General features: G+C 35.9%; 2 protein-coding genes across 5 annotated transcripts; both read left to right on the top strand.

The window, feature by feature from the left end:
• The first annotated feature begins 4,031 nt into the window (after window positions 1-4,031).
• Window positions 4,032-11,535, top strand: LOC109155837 (aconitate hydratase, cytoplasmic). Its single transcript, XM_019303500.1, has 20 exons — window positions 4,032-4,618; window positions 4,937-5,041; window positions 5,482-5,642; window positions 5,731-5,823; window positions 6,217-6,402; window positions 6,858-7,019; window positions 7,549-7,693; window positions 7,796-7,938; window positions 8,033-8,089; window positions 8,186-8,265; window positions 8,355-8,430; window positions 8,683-8,868; window positions 8,955-9,022; window positions 9,106-9,224; window positions 9,341-9,462; window positions 9,921-10,019; window positions 10,096-10,575; window positions 10,665-10,763; window positions 10,853-11,095; window positions 11,196-11,535. The coding sequence occupies exons 1-20, from the start codon at window positions 4,351-4,353 to the stop codon at window positions 11,262-11,264; spliced, it is 2,961 nt and encodes a 986-aa protein (XP_019159045.1). The 5' UTR covers window positions 4,032-4,350; the 3' UTR covers window positions 11,265-11,535.
• A 1,526-nt stretch (window positions 11,536-13,061) lies between these two features.
• LOC109155839 (glutamate receptor 3.7-like) lies at window positions 13,062-17,660 on the top strand. 4 transcript variants are annotated; one of them, XM_019303506.1, is made up of 7 exons: window positions 13,062-13,751; window positions 14,185-15,545; window positions 15,690-15,967; window positions 16,071-16,102; window positions 16,194-16,652; window positions 16,715-16,754; window positions 16,862-16,904. In XM_019303506.1, the coding sequence occupies exons 1-7, from the start codon at window positions 13,496-13,498 to the stop codon at window positions 16,881-16,883; spliced, it is 2,448 nt and encodes an 815-aa protein (XP_019159051.1). In that variant the 5' UTR covers window positions 13,062-13,495; the 3' UTR covers window positions 16,884-16,904. The 4 variants fall into 4 exon arrangements, with proteins under 4 accessions (XP_019159051.1, XP_019159052.1, XP_019159050.1 ...); XM_019303507.1 differs by lacking the exon at window positions 16,715-16,754 and having other exon boundaries at window positions 16,194-16,653; window positions 16,816-16,877; XM_019303505.1 differs by lacking the exon at window positions 16,715-16,754 and having other exon boundaries at window positions 13,065-13,751; window positions 14,193-15,545; window positions 16,194-16,603; window positions 16,891-17,660.
• Window positions 17,661-19,519: the final 1,859 nt, after the last annotated feature.

Here is a 19,519-nt window from a genome sequence, read left to right as displayed (position 1 = left end):
ATAAATTTATTAAAACGTCCAAAGCCCAACATTAGTAGTAAGACAAGGGAATGTGAGATTACCTAAGAAATTGGAGGGTATCTCACATTCCCTTCCAATAGCTAAAAATTTAATGCCGAGGTTATCTGACATTCCCTGAGAAAGTTACATAACCTGAACCAAATATGAGAATCTTATATTACCAAGTAAATATAACATTGATTATCTTATATAACCTGAACCAAACGCCCCCTTAATGTTTATGAATAAATTGTACTTATATCTTATTGATGTGTGGTGCATAACACTCACTAGCTTGCCCCTTAAGAAATTTAAATCACAATGAGAATTATATTGCATTTCCAATTCACTCATTGCACAAACTCAATCTATTTCCCACTATGCGAATAGGGGAAATAGGGAGATTTTAAATGCTTTGTATTCTTGAAGGACTTGGAATTGAGGCATCACGTGAGTATGCAATTCATAGTCCTAATCCTTATTTATTTGATCACGAGAGGGGCTGTAGACTCTAATCCTTATTTATTTGATCACGAGAGGGGCTGTAGACTATAATTATTGAGTGCATTCCCATTAATTTCCTAGATTGGTGTTTATGCTCCCTTGTCCAAGACATTGCTTTCCTTGATTGCATTTCATCTTAATTATGTCATTACCTCGCTATTTGTTTACTTACCTTTGATCATTGCTTGAATCTATCATTCTCGACTTGCTTAACTTCTTGCTTACTTCCTAACTTGGTGACTAGTGCTTTGTTATCATAGATTGCGTGGCATATCATCCAATTCCATGAGAACGACATTTTACACATCAATAAACACAAACTCCTAACTTGGTGACTAGTGCTTTGTTATCATAGATTGCGTGGCATATCATCCAATTCCATGAGGACGACATTTTACACATCAATAAACACAAACTAACGGAAATGAGACTCGAGTCATGGAACATCCCTATGTTATGATATGATCAAAATATTGAGCAGTGGTCATATTGAGCGAGAATTACAACTTCATGTTCATTTGTTCAACTTTTGTCTTGTTTTGTCCATATGACCAATACCATTGAATACACCACTTTTTGACTATTTAAGGAATATTGCATCCATCTTACTTTCTTATTAATTAGTTCCTATTGACTCTATTTTAATAAAAAAAATATTCAATTCATCTCAATCATCATGAATTTCGCGGAATTAAGCAAATGAAAGAATATTTTTGGGCAAAATTAATAATAATAGTAATAAGTAAAATAAGCTTAAATGTATGGTACAAATATGAATAATTATACACTTGTTAAACCACGCATGACAGATGTATATTCGTTGTATTGTCATGATGAAGTTTGAAAGTGAAATTTAATTTAGAAAGTGGTAGATATTTATTTAGGTGGTCTGTTAATGACCTTCTTTCAAGTATTCATACATTTTACAGTAATTGATAAAATAATTAAAAAAAATCTGATATTAATGACCAGTTGTGGAAAAATCAAATAACTAGACACGCCCACGCTACTTTTATTCCCATAAGATTTCCTTCCAAAAAGTTGGCAGTACTTGGAATGATAATAAGCTTAGCCAATTTCATTCCTACTATTGACCTTTCCATTCAATTCCACGAAATTTCAAATGAGCGTCCATTTTGAATAATTTTACGACCATAGCTTACCAAGATGTAAGTTATATTAAGGAGTGCTATATGTACGATCCAACTGGTCAATTAATTCAAAATAAGTTTTAAATTGTATTTCATTAGCTGTTGTAGGAGGTAGAATTCGAATCATACTAATAATAAAAAGAAAAAAAGGTATGACCTGGAAGTATGAATTTGAGTTTAGGCTAATTGAAACATGACAGTAAGGAGTATTTAATTTTTATTAATAATTTGAGTGTAATATATGGTCTGATAGCACTTTAAATGAGAATGCAATTAGGTAGTTCAATTGAAACAAGTGTAATTAAGGCTTAGCATTTCTAATTTGTTGCAATTAAGGTTATTACAACTCAATTTCATACTAGGGTTTTAGATTTTACACAATTAAATTCTAATTTTGACGAAATCAAATGGACTTTTAAATTTTTTTTTTTTTCATTTCCTTATATCAAAATATCAAAATTTGCGTGTGTGCAAAAAGTAGCACTATGCATGCATGACATTGGCAAAAAATAAAAATAAGATGGTATGCCATCTACTATTTTACTTTAATCAATGTTTTAAATATTTTTTTTTTCTTTCAAATATCAATTTATAAGTTTGAACGACTTCAAAATTAAAGGTCATTTTTCGTGATAAATAATGAAATGTGCCTCTAAATAACGCTTTTAAACTTTATTTTAGCTTAATTGAGTAGTTTACCATCTCAAATGTCAATTAATCATAAATTCATAATAGGGTATGTGAAGCAAAAAAACTTGAATTGTAAATTCACGTGCATACATAATTTTCCATGAACAAAAGAAGGTAAGGTGATGAGGACGTAAGGTTACCTAATTTTGATGCCTTCCACTCTCTCCATCTTATTAAAAAGGAAGGGAAAATGGCACTTTTTCCCCCTATGTTATATACTTATAGCACTTTTTCCCCTTCAATTATTTATGTAAGTACATTAGCCCCCTCAATTATTTTAAAAGTGGTGGTTTTCCCCCCTAATATATTAAATTGACATTTCTACACTTAAAGTAAACATTTTATTTATTTTACTTCTCCAACAAATTATTGCGTATATGTAGCGATTACCACGGTTCGGTTCGAACTGAACCAGACACTATAGCAATCGAATTAAAAGTTTTCAGTTATGATTCAGATCTAGAACCCAATATTTGGATTTCAATTTATTAAATTTAAGAATAAAAAAAAACTGGATCATGAACCGGCGGTTCCGGATCCCGTTCGCGATTTTGAACCGTCTTTATTTTAAAATTTTATTTTTTATTTTAAAATAGTTTAAATTCAACAATAAATGTATTTTATTTTTTCAGTTCAGAACATGAACCGGCCATTCCAGTTCGCGATTTTAATAAACTCTAAATATCGCGTTTTGATTATAAATTGTAATTGAAATATTTTGGTTTGGTTACTATAGTATCTGGTTTGAACCAAATTATAGTAATAATTTATTGGAGAATAAAAATAAATGAAATATTTATTTTAAGGGTAAATATGTCCATTTAACATTTCAGGGGGAAAAAAAGCCACTTAAATAATTGAGGGGGAAAAAGTGCTATAAGTATATAACATAGGGGGAAAAAGTGCCATTTTCCCAAAAAGGAATATTATTGACAAAAAAAATACTGTTTTCTATACTACTCAATGTTATAAATTTATAATCAATTTATGTACTAATTAAATACCAACAAAAAAAAGTCAAATACAAAGTAATAATTTTTTTAAAAAAGGAAACGTAACTTGACCCAATTTTTTATTTGAAATACTTGTGATTATTTCTGTTTTATACTTTCTCAAATATTTTCAGTCGAAATAATTTAAGACCCACCACTATGACCACCCATTTGAAATGATAACCGAAATGCTATCACACTACATGGTAGTTGGCAATCCAATATTATTTGTTTATAAAATTTTGCTTAAAATGATACGGAGTACAAATACACTTTGTATTCCATAGTATATTATTAGACATTCAACAATTATTATTTTTGCATATAGCATATGGTATTCTACTACAGTAAAACTAAAACTTGGTTCAAAATTTATATATAACTTTAACATGACATACCTCGAAAGGATGTAGTAGAGTGAGTGAAACATGATTATTGTATAAGAATGTAGTAAATTTAATTTTTACGATTATTTTTCTCGATTAAATATGCCGCACAAACTATCGAGTCCTCCTTTGAATAGTGGTTACAGATTTTTTTATCACTAAAAAAGAAAAATCTTTTAACATGACACATGTTTAGGAATTAAATAGTATTGATAGTTTGCTTAACAATTATTTTAAGTTATTAATAGAATTTATTTATCTGAGCATTATTCGGTTATTCCTCAATAATTAGGGGAGAAATAATTAAGTGAACGAATCAGACCGGGCCAAAGCTAACCTTCCCATCGGAGCCCTAAGCTTCCTCCGCTTGAATCGAATAGGAAAATTCAAACCCCTCATCAGCGTTTTCTGTGTTCTCCCTTCTAGAAATTCGGCACGCAGCCCAACACCGCCACATCTTCATAATTCATATGCTCTCCACACACCCATCTTCTTCTTCATCCTTCACACTAGACGCCAATTTCCCCACCATACTTTCTGCTCGTCACCTCGCCATCTTCATTGAATGATCTATTCTATTCTTAGATAATTGCGTAGGGGAACCAGTATTTATACAAGCATTGAGTCATGTATATGAGTCGTGCCTCCTCCTCCGTCTCCTCCTTGTGCCGCCGCCGCTTCTTATTCTCTCCGTCTCCGTTCTCTCCCTCCGCTTCTTCGTTCTACCAGCAGCAGTCTAGGCCGCTGACTTTCGCCTCCGCTTTTAGGTCGCTCAGATGCTCCGTGCCGCGGTGGAGCCACGGCGTTGATTGGAAATCCCCCGCTAGCCTCACTGCTCAGATCAGGAGCGCCGCCCCCGTTCTCAACGATTTCCATCGAAAGATCGCGACCATGGGTACTTTCGTCTTTTTACTATTTCTCTGTGTCTCCTGATTTATAGGATTTTTTTTTTTTTTTTAAATTATTACAGTATTAGTTTTTTTTTTTTTTTTTAATTAAACAAAACAAAATATATCTTCAGTCTTGACTGCAGATATTTTCTCCTTTCCCCGTTTCCTTTTCATTGTTGCTTTTGCTTGTTGTGTCGGAACTGTTAAAAAGTCCATTTCCGACTACCGTGCATAGTTGGTGTGGTGGAATAAACTTTTTTAGAGCTTTGATTCTCGACAAAGGATAATCACGAATCTGACGTTGTGTGTGCTAATGGCATCAGCATCCGAGAATCCTTTCAAGGGAATCTTTACCAGTCTCCCCAAGCCAGGAGGTGGAGAATTCGGAAAGTTCTACAGTCTGCCAGCTCTCAATGATCCCCGGATCGGTAATTTTCGATGATCCCTATGCTTACAGCTTTGACAAAGTATTGTTTAGCTTAATGCCTTTGCTTAGGTCTTAGTTTACTTGCATGCTAAGTATAAGTTAAATTCCATACATGCCTAGAAGATCTATAACTGAAATGTGTACTGGGATTCGGTGTGACATGACATGGGCCAAATCGCATAGCAGCTTGTATATAAAGTGACTCATGATGAGAAAACATAGATTGGAATCATTAGATTCTTATTATCGAAAATCTCGTTAATCTGGATCTGCCTAATTTCCTTATCAGTCTATTTCAAGCTAAAAGCAGGGCCTTTTCTGGATAAAGTACATTTTTGTACAATATTTTGTATTGTACTTGTAATTAGTCATAAATAACTTATGAATAGTAAGTACACTTATATTTCTAACTATTTCTTTGGTTTTTAATGTGTTATGAAGATAAGCTGCCATACTCTATTAGAATCCTTCTTGAAGCCGCAATTCGCAACTGTGACAACTTTCAAGTGACCAAGGAAGATGTTGAGAAGATTATTGACTGGCAAAACACTGCTCCTAAGCTAGTGGAGATACCCTTCAAGCCTGCCCGTGTCTTATTACAAGTACTATTATTGACTTCATTCTCCCACCTTAAAAATTTTAATTCAGTGCTAAAAAAGTTTTCACACAAAACTTTGTTTTTCTTGTTAGGACTTTACTGGTGTCCCAGCAGTTGTAGATCTTGCTTGCATGCGCGATGCCATGAACAAGCTTGGTAGTGATTCTAACAAGATCAACCCCTTGGTAAGCATACCTTTTCTTCCCTATACTGTGTTGCATCTCTACTTTGTCGAATTGAGTATGGATTTGTTTCCATTTGGAAAAGTTAGGGAATTTTATGATTTAACTGTGTGTTTATCAATGTATCTGCACACACAGTTTTGAATTGAGTGGTAATATTTTCAGTTTCATGACATTAGCATTATAGAGAAACCTGATGGAAATCATTCAAAATGTGTTGTTTAAGAATGTCAGCGTCATAAATTTCTGCAGCATGCCATGTTGCAGACCATTTTAAAATTGTGTCATGCAGTAACTGTTGTGATTTTTCTTTTCCTTACTACATTGCATGCAACATGAGATTCAGCCCCATATCCTTGACTCATCTGTTTTAGTTACCTGTGATGCAAATTTCAGGTTCCAGTGGATCTTGTTATTGATCATTCTGTTCAAGTTGATGTTGCAAGGTCAGAAAATGCTGTTAAGGCAAATATGGAGCTTGAGTTCCAGAGGAACAAGGAGAGATTTGCCTTTCTTAAATGGGGTTCTAATGCTTTCCACAACATGCTTGTTGTTCCCCCTGGCTCTGGAATTGTCCATCAGGTACTGGAGTTTAAAAGCTTAATGGCCTTAGCTTTAACTCTGCTCATGTCATATTTTTCACTCTTCGAGTTTTGAAATGTCTAGGTATAAACTTTTTTTCTACTTGTTGATGTTTGCCCAGTCATGTCACTGGTTTGGTTTGGGTTATGAACTTGTGGTTCTGGTTCTTGGTTACAGAAGAACTGGAACCTTAGGAGGGAAGGTTGCAGTAACATTTGATCACCTATGCTATTTATATATTATTTTTACTTTAATTTTTCTAAAATCTTGAACAGGAACTGTTGTTTCAGTTCTCATGAGTATAGTAATTGGTTTGGTTTGAACTGAACCAGTGCCAAGTCTTTGCTCACCTAAAGCATCAGGCTTGTGCCTTGTCCCTTTTTTGGTTTTCCCTGAAGCAACTGTTCAGATCATATTTTAGGAGCTGATACTGATACTCTGTTTAATATTGGTAGGTGAATCTTGAATATCTTGGACGAGTTGTCTTTAACACTGATGGCGTACTTTATCCCGATAGTGTGGTTGGAACAGACTCCCACACAACCATGATTGATGGACTAGGAGTAGCAGGCTGGGGTGTTGGAGGTATCGAAGCTGAAGCAGCCATGCTTGGCCAGGTAATTTTACTATAAATTCTTTGCATAACTTCTTTATTTATTTACTTTTTCTGTGTATTGTTGAATCCTTCTGTGCAGTGTCTCCCTGGGCTTGTTTTCTAAAATACTTAAATGTTGGTTTTGCTTTTTACACAACTATATCCTACCTACAGTTTGTTTCATGATTGGTGACCTCATGGGGGCATTATTTTTTCATTTAAGTGATATTTAAAATGTCTAGAGAAGATATTAGTAACCAGTTTCAATGCTTTTTTCCTCTAACCGTTTGTATTTCATTGCTGATGCTGAATTCGGATCTTGTGACTTGTGATATTCAACTACCTGTCATGACAAGTCAACTGTTTCCCATTCTCTTCCCACTTTTGTTGCAATTGCCACTTTTAGCTCTAAATCTTAGAATCTTGGGCTCACTTCTGAATCTCTTGCATTTATCTTTCTAAAACTATATGCCATGGTATATAGTCAAATTATAAGAATGTGGAATACATTGCCTTAAATCTCTTAATTGTTGTCATTTGGGCGCTGGCAGCCAATGAGTATGGTATTGCCTGGAGTTGTTGGGTTCAAGTTATCAGGAAAATTACGGAATGGTGTAACAGCCACAGACTTGGTTTTAACTGTCACACAAATGCTGAGGAAACATGGTGTTGTTGGCAAGTTTGTTGAATTCCATGGTAAATTCCCCCCCTGATGAATTTACTGGGGCTTATTGCAATCACTTTTCAGCAGTTTTTTTCTAAAATAGAACCTAACTTATTGATGTTTATCCATTTCAGGTGATGGTCTGGCTGAATTATCACTAGCTGACAGAGCAACCATTGCTAACATGTCTCCTGAATATGGTGCAACCATGGGATTCTTTCCTGTAGATCATGTGACCTTGCAGTACCTCAAATTGACAGGGAGAAGTGATGAAACAGTAAGTCTTTCAGTGATTGGTGATGCATGTAGAATTACATAACTTTGTAATGTGTTCTTTCTGGATATCTTCTAAGTTCAACTCTGAAATTTAGGTCGCAATGATTGAAGCATATCTTCGTGCAAATAAAATGTTCGTTGATTATAATGAGGTAAGCCTCACCTTTGAGAATATTTCACTGCTTCTTGGTATCTTTCATGCTCTTTGATACAATGTCTGAAAATTTGTGTTTCCTTTCAAATCTCAGCCTCAACAAGAAAGAGTGTACTCATCATCCCTGCAACTAGACCTTGCAGGTGTTGAACCATGCTTGTCAGGGCCGAAGAGGTATGCTCTCTGGCATCTGAAAACACTGAAATTGAATAGTACATTTATATTTAAGGTTATTATTGATACTCTGGTTGTCATTGTTGCAGACCACACGATCGTGTACCACTAAAAGAAATGAAATCTGACTGGCATTCTTGCCTTGATAACAAAGTTGGATTTAAGGTGATTGTCAATCTTGTTTAGCTTCTTAAGTTCACCATTACTTGATAAACCTGGGCATTAGATTTTTGAAACCATTAATTTGGTTGACATTAGTACTATCCTTTTCACTCAAACCTTCGTCTATTCCTCAGCCACTATTTTTATTCTCCATGTGCTGTTCATTGGAATATTTGTTAAACTGGTTCCATTTAATGACAAGAACTGGGGTTCTTGGAAAGCTGACAGTATTATGAAATTCTAATCCCAATGCAGGGATTTGCTGTGCCAAAGGAAGCACAAGAAAAGGTGGCAAAATTTTCCTTCCATGGACAGCCTGCAGAGCTCAAGCACGGAAGTGTTGTGATTGCTGCTATTACAAGCTGCACGAATACATCAAATCCTAGTGTTATGTTGGGAGCTGCGCTTGTTGCTAAAAAGGCAGCTGAGCTGGGCCTACAAGTCAGTTTTGATTTACAGACATAAATGATTTTAGCCAGTTGAGAATTTGTCTTCTTACTGTATGCTCTTTTTACTCACTTTGGCAGGTAAAACCTTGGGTTAAGACTAGCCTTGCTCCAGGATCTGGAGTTGTAACAAAATATTTGCATCAAAGGTACTGTATGCATTTTCTGAAGGAAATTAATTTCAGTTGTGCCTCCATTTCTTACCATTCTCTGCTTGTGGTGTTATACACAGTGGACTGCAGAAATATTTGAATGAACAAGGGTTCCACATTGTTGGATATGGCTGCACAACATGTATTGGCAATTCTGGTGATTTGGATGAATCAGTTTCTTCTGCAATATCAGAAAATGGTATGTAGTTAATTTGTTAATTTCATATAAGTAGGTGCTGTTGTGAGACAGTGTATGTATCTTCAACATTGTCATTGGACCAATTATCTAACTAAACCTTGGTTTGAATTCTGCAGACATTGTTGCGGCAGCTGTTCTTTCAGGAAACAGGAATTTTGAGGGCCGTGTTCATCCTTTGACACGGGCCAATTACCTTGCTTCACCTCCTTTAGTGGTCGCCTATGCTCTAGCTGGCACGGTTAGTTTATAGTTATCTGTTTCTTTAGAATTATCGTGTTTCTCTTTGTTGTAATGTTATGCTCCACGGTGTCTATTACAACAAATGTGCCGTGCTTTAACAATTAGCACGTTGCATAAGTAGGGCCACTGGTTGTGATATACAGGTGGAGATACATATATTTAGAAAGATGAAAGAAATCTAATGTTCTGACACTGTTTTGCCCTCGGGTGGAGATGCACAAATTTAGAGTATTAAAGACCCCTTATACACCAACTTTGTGATGCATCCGTAAAAGAATTCCTCTTTGTTTTTCATTATGTTTGTGCACACTGCACAGTGATGTTAAAGACCTTTTATTCGATAAAATTTAGTAATCCAATAAATCTGTATCCTTTTTACTTTACGTTTTTCAATATCAAGTAAGCTTCTCTCAGAATTGGTCTGATGTCAGAGGTTTCTCTTTCAATTGCATGCAGGTTGATATTGACTTTGAGAAAGAACCAATTGGGGTAGGCAAGGATGGTAAGGATGTCTATTTCAGGGATATCTGGCCAACAACAGAGGAAGTTGCTGAGGTATGCTTTTTGTTATGCCATTTTGCTTTCTGTATGAGTTGACATAGAGATGTAATGTGTTCAATTTCTATTGTAGGCTGTCCAATCCAGTGTGTTACCTGACATGTTCAAGAGTACATATGAATCCATTACAAAGGGGAACCCGATGTGGAATCAGTTATCTGTCCCAGAAGCCAAGTTGTACTCGTGGGATCCTAATTCCACATACATTCATGAGCCACCATATTTCAAAGGCATGACTATGGATCCTCCAGGAGCTCGTGGAGTGAAAGATGCGTATTGCTTATTGAACTTTGGTGATAGTATCACGACAGATCATATCTCTCCTGCTGGAAGCATTCACAAGGATAGTCCAGCTGCTAAATACCTCCTTGAGCGAGGTGTTGACCGCAAGGACTTCAACTCTTATGGCAGTCGCCGTGGTAATGATGAAATCATGGCGAGGGGTACATTTGCCAACATCCGCCTTGTAAACAAGCTGCTAAGTGGAGAAGTTGGTCCAAAGACAGTTCACATTCCCACGGGAGAGAAACTCTATGTGTTTGATGCTGCAATGGTAATGCCAAATGCTTGTTTTTTACTTGCATGTGTTGTACATAGCAAATTTTGGCCTATACATAACAAAAATGTACATGTTTCTTTCAGAGATACAAGTCTGAAGGGAAGGACACTATAATCTTGGCTGGAGCAGAATATGGAAGTGGTAGCTCTAGGGATTGGGCTGCCAAGGGCCCAATGTTGTTGGTGAGTTTTCCATACAACCCGAGGAGTGATTTCTATCACTTTCGTATTCCTTTTGTGTCTCAACTGTGAAGATGGAATGATTTAAACAGGGAGTAAAAGCAGTTATAGCTAAAAGCTTTGAGAGGATTCACCGCAGCAACTTAGTTGGAATGGGTATCGTTCCTCTGTGTTTCAAGGCCGGAGAGGATGCAGACTCACTTGGATTGACTGGCCACGAGCGCTACAGCATTGATCTTCCCAGCAATATTAATGAAATTCGCCCCGGTCAGGATGTGACTGTTAAGACTGACAATGGAAAAACTTTCACTTGCACTGTACGCTTTGATACCGAGGTACTTCCTTCTTTCATCTTCCTCCTTTATTCCATTTGATCTATGGAAATTTACACTATAAAAGTAAAAACAACCCAACTGATGTATGAACAACGAACAGGTGGAGTTGGCTTATTTCAATCATGGAGGCATTCTTCCATATGTTATTCGACAATTGTCCAAGCAATGAGCAACTCAACTTTGCCGTCATGTGGTGGTGAAGCTTTTGGATTTCGGTGCTGTAAAATTTGAAAGAAGAATAAAGAACAGAAAAAAGATTATTTCTGAAGAAACTTCAGGATGGATGGTTGCAGTTTTTTTAAAGTACTGATCTTGTATTCTTTCCATACAGTGATCTGATCGGATCGGAATAACATTAAATCTGTTACTGTACCTCTCAATGTTGGTACACCGGCATTTGGATAAATTTTCAAATTAATGAAGTCGCGTTTCTTCTTTATGATTAAAGCTGTAATTTGAAATCTCACATTTTCTAAAACCAAATAAGAACCAACATATAGTTTTCTAACTATATTACTTGAAACAAATGCCTCTTTTAATGTTTTTTAAATTTTTATTAGAAATGTGAAATCATTTATGCGTATAGTATCCATGAGAGCTCTATTAATAAAATTAAATAGACAATAATGCAAGTTCATGGGTGGTGCAGTTGCTAGTTGGTGGTTGTTACTTGTTACAATAAATTACTCGTATATTAAATTTAGTTGACTAGGTGGATGTTAGAATAAATTACTCGTATATAAAATTTAGTCAACTAATTGTAACCCGACAGATTTCTTTTAAAAAAATTATATTTCTTCCTTTTGATATTTTCTTTCAAAAATATTTTTTTTTAAAAAGAAAATATAATGAAGTTTATTTTAAATTCGGAGGAAAATATGCTGTCACCATTGACGGCAATGACTTTAAAAAAAATTAATATATATAAAAAAAGGCATATAAAACATCACATGGCATTAGTGCATCAATAAAATAACATTATATTATCAAGTAGGAGATTTTAAATTTTATTAGGTCAAATGATGTACAATCTCTCTTTCATTTCTATTAAATGCACCAAAAAAATAAGCATTTTATTTTTGATAGTAATTAGCAAGAGTATATTTCCATTTAAATTGAACATTTTAAAAATACTTTCAATCAATTTCTCCTGGCGATGAGTTGGGCAAGGAAGGAATTGGCATCTCCTTTTTACGAGGTTGTAAAGGTGGCAGTTGCTGTCAATGGTGGACCTCCCAAAATCCGAAAAGAATCCTAAAACCATGACTAGTAAGCATAAAGGAGTTCTAAATCAAATTGGGAAAACGTCACTTCTTTTTCATTCTCCACTACAAGTAACAGCTCCTGCATCTGTGTATCCCTGCGTTGAAGGGCTTATTAAGAGTTATTCTTGATTTGAACTGATTAGCTATAAATAACATAAGGTAATTTAATTTATTGTGGTCCTTATCAATTAAAATCATAAGGTGAAACTTACTCAATGCACATAATTAAATAATGGTTCATTTGACCACTATTAATTGTTAACATGATTAAAAAATCAATATAAGTGTTCGATTAATTAATTTTTTGTAACTTTAAAATGTTAAAATTCAAAAAGTAACTCGAAAAATCTTTTTCAGTTAACTTTTTGAGAAAAGATATATCAAACAGCTATCAGCCAACAACTAATTTACCAAACATCTTTCATAATCAGTTAATGTTATCAACTAGTTATAACCCATTTTTAATTAACTCAATCAGCTATCAATCAGCAGCTAACAATCATTTACCAAACACCCGTTTTTCTTATAACCCGATGAATATGATTATTTCGGGGAGGAAATGTGTTTTACCTTATCCTTTGTTTCTATTCTCTGGTACAAAGACAATATTAGTTAGACTGGAAGGACACTGCCATTTATTGTTTGGTACGAAGTATTCAGTACGTTGTTAAATTTCTTTGTCAGACAGTACCACAACTTGCAAATTAAAAATCTAGGAGCTTAGAAAATAATTCATCTTCCACCATCATGCAAGTTATGGGTTGACCTAGACTTGAGTGATCTTTGATAATTGGTCAACAAGTCTTTTTCTTCAACATTAATTTCCATCATCACCATCTTTTGCTCAGCTCTTTCCTTGAAATTGGAGTATCAGATTCCCACTCTAGTTAGTTTTTTCTTTTTTTTTTTTAACCTCAGTTCTCAAGCTACACCCCCCAGGTGCCTTTCACACCAACCACACAGCAATACCTGCCACTTTTGAATTCTCAAGAGGCTGCTCAAAGACCATGTTTTTCACAAAATTATGCTCACTTCAACTCTGGGTTGTGCTTAGTTTCTCCAAATATTTCACATGAAACAGTTTCTTGATTAGAGGTTTGTGGCTCTGTTGTCTTTGGCCTTTGAAGCATCAAGAATGAAGCTTCTTTTGGCTGTGGGTATGGCTATTTTGGTTCTGGGGTTGCTTACTGTGACTGTGAAGTGTGAGAGGCCTGCTGTTGTGAATGTTGGGGCTGTTTTCACCTTCAATTCAGTCTCAGGGAGGGCAGCAAAGACAGCCATGGAGATTGCAGTCTCTGATGTCAATGGTGATCCTTCTATTCTGAATGGAACAAAGCTGAACTTGATCAAGGTGGATGCAAATTCCAGTGCTTTTTTGGGGTCCATTGGAGGTACCTCTTTTTTTAACTTTGTGTTTATGTTAGTTTATCACTAATTCTTGGTTTAGAGTTATGTTATGACAATGGTTGCATCTTTTGACTCAGTTCTTTAAACCAATTCATGTAGTAATGTTTCCAGATTATGCAATACTGCTATTAGTTTATCACTAATTATATCTATTCTACTTCAGAACCATATTTAGTGTCTGGTGATAGCTGTATATGTTGAAGTATATACCTTGTTGAGTTTGTCTCATATATGGATTAGGAATACGAGTTTGTAGTAGGAGTGAAACCGGTAGACTCATTGTATATTGCTGAATCACGTAAATCTTGTCTTCGTTTACCTTTTTGCCATTATTATTGTTTCTTGTTCTTGTTAATCTCAACATACCTTCTGGGCTTCTGGCACAGAAAGTAAGTTTGATTCCAATTAATCTGTCAGCGTTTCAGGTTATCGATAAGAAAGCGGTGGCAATTATAGGTCCAGAGTCCTCATCAATAGTTCATATGATTTCTTTCATAGCTACTGGTCTTGAAGTGCCTCTTATCTCGTTTTCTGCTAGCGATCCGAGCCTGTCTGCATCTCAGTTCCCCTTTTTTGTTCGGATGACACAGAGCGATTCTGTTCAGATGGCTGCTTTGGCTGACTTGATTCGCCACTATGAATGGAAAGAAGTGATTGCCATATATGTGGATGATGAATATGGGAGAAATGGGATATCTTCTTTAAGTGATGAACTTTCCCAGGGAATGTCAAAGATCCACTTTAAGTTCCCGTTATCTGTGAACTTTGATTTGGGTGAAGTAACGAGGGTACTAAACAGGTCGAAATTCTTAGGCCCTCAGGTTTTTGTTGTGCACATGTATAACGATGCGAAGTTAAGGTTCTTTGAGGTAGCACAGGAGCTGAATATGATGACTAGCAACTATGTGTGGTTTGTGACAGATTGGCTTTCTTCGAGTTTGGAGTCCTCATCGCCGCGAAGCCAATCTTCTCTACGAGTTCTTGAAGGAGTTGTGGGGCTTCGCCCTTATATTCCAATGTCGGTCCAGAGAACTGCTTTCATTTCTCGATGGAAAAATTTGCAGCAGAAGAAATTTGTGCTTTCTGAGTTAACTACACAGGCATTGTATGCTTATGATACTGTTTGGGCAGTTGCTCGAGCAATCGATAAGCTTCTTGAGGAGGGAAACAACCTTACGTTTTCGTTCAACAATAACTTCAATGACATGGGAAGGACTAATACTAATACTAATACACAGATTGACAGATTTAAAGTGTTTGAAGGAGGAGAACATCTTCTCAAGATCTTAACACAAATGAACTTCCCGGGCTTGACAGGACAGGTCCATTTTGATGAATCCCAGAATCTTGTTGGGAGTGGTTTTGAAGTTTTTAATGTTGTGGAAGGGCAGATTCGCACGGTTGGTTATTGGTCAGAATTTTCCCGCCTCTCTACTTCCCCTCCTCCTCGAAAACCCCCCATCAACAACCAAACAACAAAGTCTGAGTTTGATCAAAAGCTTGGAAATGTTCGGTGGCCTGGTGGGGAGAGCACAAGACCGCGTGGTTGGCTTCTCGCCAATAAAGAAAAACCATACAAAATCGTCGTTCCAAGGAGAACCGGTTTCACAGAATTCGTTAGAGTGAATGGCAGCAATGGAATAGAGGGCTATTGTGTAGACGTTTTTAATGAAGCAACGAACCTACTTCCTTATGACATCCATTTCAAATTCGAGCCTTATGGAAATGGTGTTTCCAATCCAACTTACGATGACCTTGTTAAAATGGTCGTGGACGATGTAAGTCATTCTTTTCTTTCTATAGATTATCTACATTAGAACTGCATCCATATTCCCCGAGAAACTTGATTATATGTATATAAGCTGATTTAGGATAGCAGCCTTAGCTTCTGAGATGTTATATTCATTAGAAAATTTTGCCAGAAATACGATGCAGCGGTTGGAGACATTACTATTGTGACGAACCGGACAAGGAGTGTGGATTTTACTCAACCTTTTGTGGATAGTGGCCTTGTCATTGTAGCCCCGGTTGATAACTCGAAATCAAGTACTTGGGTATTTCTAAGGCCATTTACAGCAGAAATGTGGATTGTCACGGGATTGTCTTTTCTAGTTATAGCAGTGGTTATTTGGATACTAGAGCATCGTGTGAATGATGATTTTCGCGGTCCACCCAAGAGACAGCTAAAAACGATGTTACTGTAAGCCTAAGCCATTCTATAACTTCATTATATATGCTCTTATATTTCTATTCTCTGTTAACCAACCATTTGTAATACTTTTTGGACTAATTTGGTTATCCAGGTTCAGCTTCTCAACACTGTTCAAGACAAATTGTAAGTATATTTTGGTGTTTTCAGAATAAGTAATGAAATGTTATGCAAAGAATCATCATTTTGAGTGACCAAAATTTGGTATAATTTTCAGCAGAGAATACGATAAGCACCCTCGGGAGGATGGTGATGCTGGTGTGGCTATTTCTACTACTGGTGTTAACCTCGAGCTACACAGCGAGCTTGACATCGATCTTAACAGTGCAGCAGCTCTCGTCATCCATCACGGGAATGGACAGTTTGATAGCAAACAATTTGCCTATTGGATATCAGGTCGGGTCGTTTGTGTATGCGTATTTGAGAGACAATTTCAACATTCATCCTTCAAGGCTCGTGCAACTGCGCTCTCCAGAAGAGTATGAATCTGCTCTTCGGCTAGGGCCAGGGAAACGAGGAGGGGTTGCTGCTATTGTAGATGAGCTTCCATACATCGAGCTGTTTCTGGCTAACCGGACTGATTTTGGCATCATTGGGCAGCCATTCGCGAAGAAAGGATGGGGGTTTGTAAGTCCTCCAACCATCTCGATCTGTCATGATTATATATATGCATTCATATTACCTGCATTGGTTGATAACATCAATCAAACGCTTACCACTATGTCAAAACTCAACACCTGTCAGCTCAACCCGTGACCTTAGCTCTGATACCATTTTGTTACAACACTAAACTGGATTGCACTGTCTGAACTTTACCACTATACCAAAACTCAACGCCCGTCAGCTCAACCCGTGACCTTAGCTCTTACCACTTTGTTACAACACTAAACTGGATTGCACTGTCTGAACTGCAGGTTTTCCAGAAGGGTTCTCCTATAGCAGTCGACTTATCAACCTCAATCCTTAAACTCTCCGAGAGCAAGAAGCTCTACGAGATCTACAAGAAATGGTTCTGCAGGCCAGACTGTCCGTCAGAGAGGGCAAGAACACCAGAGCCCGACGAGCTCCAACTAAGCAGCTTCTGGGGACTCTATCTTTTATGTGGCGCCATTACTGTCATCGCCCTGTTGATCTTCTTGCTCAAAACGGTTCGCCAGTACATCCGGTTTAAAAGCAAGCAGAGGGACCCTTCTTCTTCTCCATCAGACACTGGCTTCTCTAAGGTTGTCTACAATTTCTTTGACTTCATTGATGAGAAGGAAGAAGCCATCAAAAACTTCTTTTCCCAGCAAGATAGTTCTTAGTTGTCCCAACTTATTAGCAGATAACAATGTAGCTAGTATGAAGTTGTTGCATCAGAATTATCAGTTTCAGTGTGTACATACACAAGTAGTTATATACTTATATGTTGTCCGCACGGGTAGGTCAGTTGGTTCCTAGTGACAGATTGTGGCAATGAAGCGGAATCGAGCCCTAGCAGTTTCATCGGTTCTCCCACCAAATCGGCCGTTAAGTACCCGTGATTTACCCGGCTTTTGGGTTGAGGAATTTCACATTTTGTGGGTAAATAGCTATATGTTTTCTGCATGTAATTCAGATATAGTATCATGTACATATAGTGATATAGGTTGCCTCCAACTTTTAAAATGCAGAATATTCACCATATATAGAATTTTTGAGTTGATTTACTTCCTTTTTTTTTTTTTTCATTTTTTATTTACCATTTCAATAATTTTTAAACACCAAATTTACAAATATAATTGCAAAATAAAATTATAGGTTTCAAATGCAGAAATCATGCATTTATTATTGGATAATATCAATATGTTCTTTCAAATGTTGCAAAAATATGAAGACAACCAAAAAATAAATCTAAGTTTCCTCCATGTATTATGTTGAACAGAGACTGGTAAAGGGTCAAATTCATCAATTGGTGATTAGAATGATTGTTAGACGAAAGCTGGTGAAGTGTCGTCAAGTCCAACACATGGTCTCTCGAAAATGTGATGACGACAGTCTATAATAAAATAAAATTAAACCTTCACTACTAGTTATAACTTTTGACGTAGTGGTAAACGTGTGATCTAACAAGAAGTGGTATTAGAGTTAGTCGCTATGTGCCTAACTCATCTTCACTTGATTTGTTACAGTTGTCATATATTATGGATATACGTTTCACTTTGCTTTTTTGAAAAAAAAAAATTATCAAATTCTTGAAATACCCTCACTTTCATCTTCTCAAATTGTAGGATCCCTTCTACCATTTTTTGAACTTTTTATTTTAACTTGCATATTTTTTTATTTAAATTTTAATGTGTTTGTTTATGAAAAATAGTGAAAAAATAATTTTATTAAATGTTCATTAATTGTTATTCTTTGATTTATGAGAAAGTCCGAAGTCATTAATTGTTATTCTTATTATTATAAAGAAATTTTTATTTATATGTAATTATTATCTAATTAATAAATTATTGTTATAAAATATATTCATATTCTCAAAAGTTATTTTACTCGTTATCTGTTAAAATTAATAATTAATTTGACAAAATATTTTTCTACAAATAATTAATACACTATCGATCAAACCAATTAACATAATTAGTATCCGTATGGACAACTCAGTTGGTCACATGGGTGAAGTTAGTCTCACCAGCGGTAGTGAGGGAGACTCTTTGTGCCCAGTAAGCAAATGTTTAGCCTCTATGTTTAGCTGAATTACTGATTTACATCCTTTCAAAGCTCTGTCGAGTCGAGGCGTGGGGCCCTTGGAGTTGGAGATCCAACTTTTGGGAACAATTAACATAATTAGTTGATAACTAACTGCTCACGTCTAACAACTAATTATCACACAAGACCATCAACTCTTTATACTATTTAACTACCATTCAATAAGAAATCTACGTACCATTCAAGCCCCGGGCATTGGTCTAACGATAAGATGGGTTGGCCATGAGCCCATGAACTTTAATTTTGTTTCGTCGTATATAGTATGATGGAATACAAACCTAGCTTGTCTCATATATATATAGGTACATTACTTTCGTTTTCATATTAATGTTTGTTTCGTCGTATAGTATGAAGGGACGACTGTGAATCTGAGATGTCATATACTGTTAATTTATGATACGCCAAAGACTTGTTAAACGTGTTATAAGAATTAAATTAATACGACAAAAAGTAAAATAAAATTTTTTCTCATATTTCGGGCCTGTTGTTTGTTTGTGGGAATTGTGGCCATGGTGAGAAGTGGTTTGTTTGACCAAGGAATGTGAATATATTATGTGTGTATATATATATGCTTGCAAGACTTTGCTACTAATATTTTAGCGCATGAAAGTGTTTATATCATATGACATCCTAACAGCCTCTCCCTACATGAGAACTAATGAGTATTTACATATATTTATCTTTGCAACATTTTTGATATCTATAAGTGCACATAAGACTTACGACTCTAAAAGTACATCTTAGCTAGCAAACTGTAAGTGTATTCGATAATTGTAAAGTGCACTCAATAAATTACATCTGTAAATATAAAAAAAA

The sequence above is a fragment of the Ipomoea nil genome, unplaced genomic scaffold (assembly GCF_001879475.1).
Source record: "Ipomoea nil cultivar Tokyo-kokei standard unplaced genomic scaffold, Asagao_1.1 scaffold2704, whole genome shotgun sequence".
Classification (NCBI taxonomy): Eukaryota; Viridiplantae; Streptophyta; class Magnoliopsida; order Solanales; family Convolvulaceae; genus Ipomoea; species Ipomoea nil.
The sequence above is the reverse complement of the archived record's forward strand: the minus strand, read 5'-3'. Positions and strand labels throughout refer to the sequence as shown.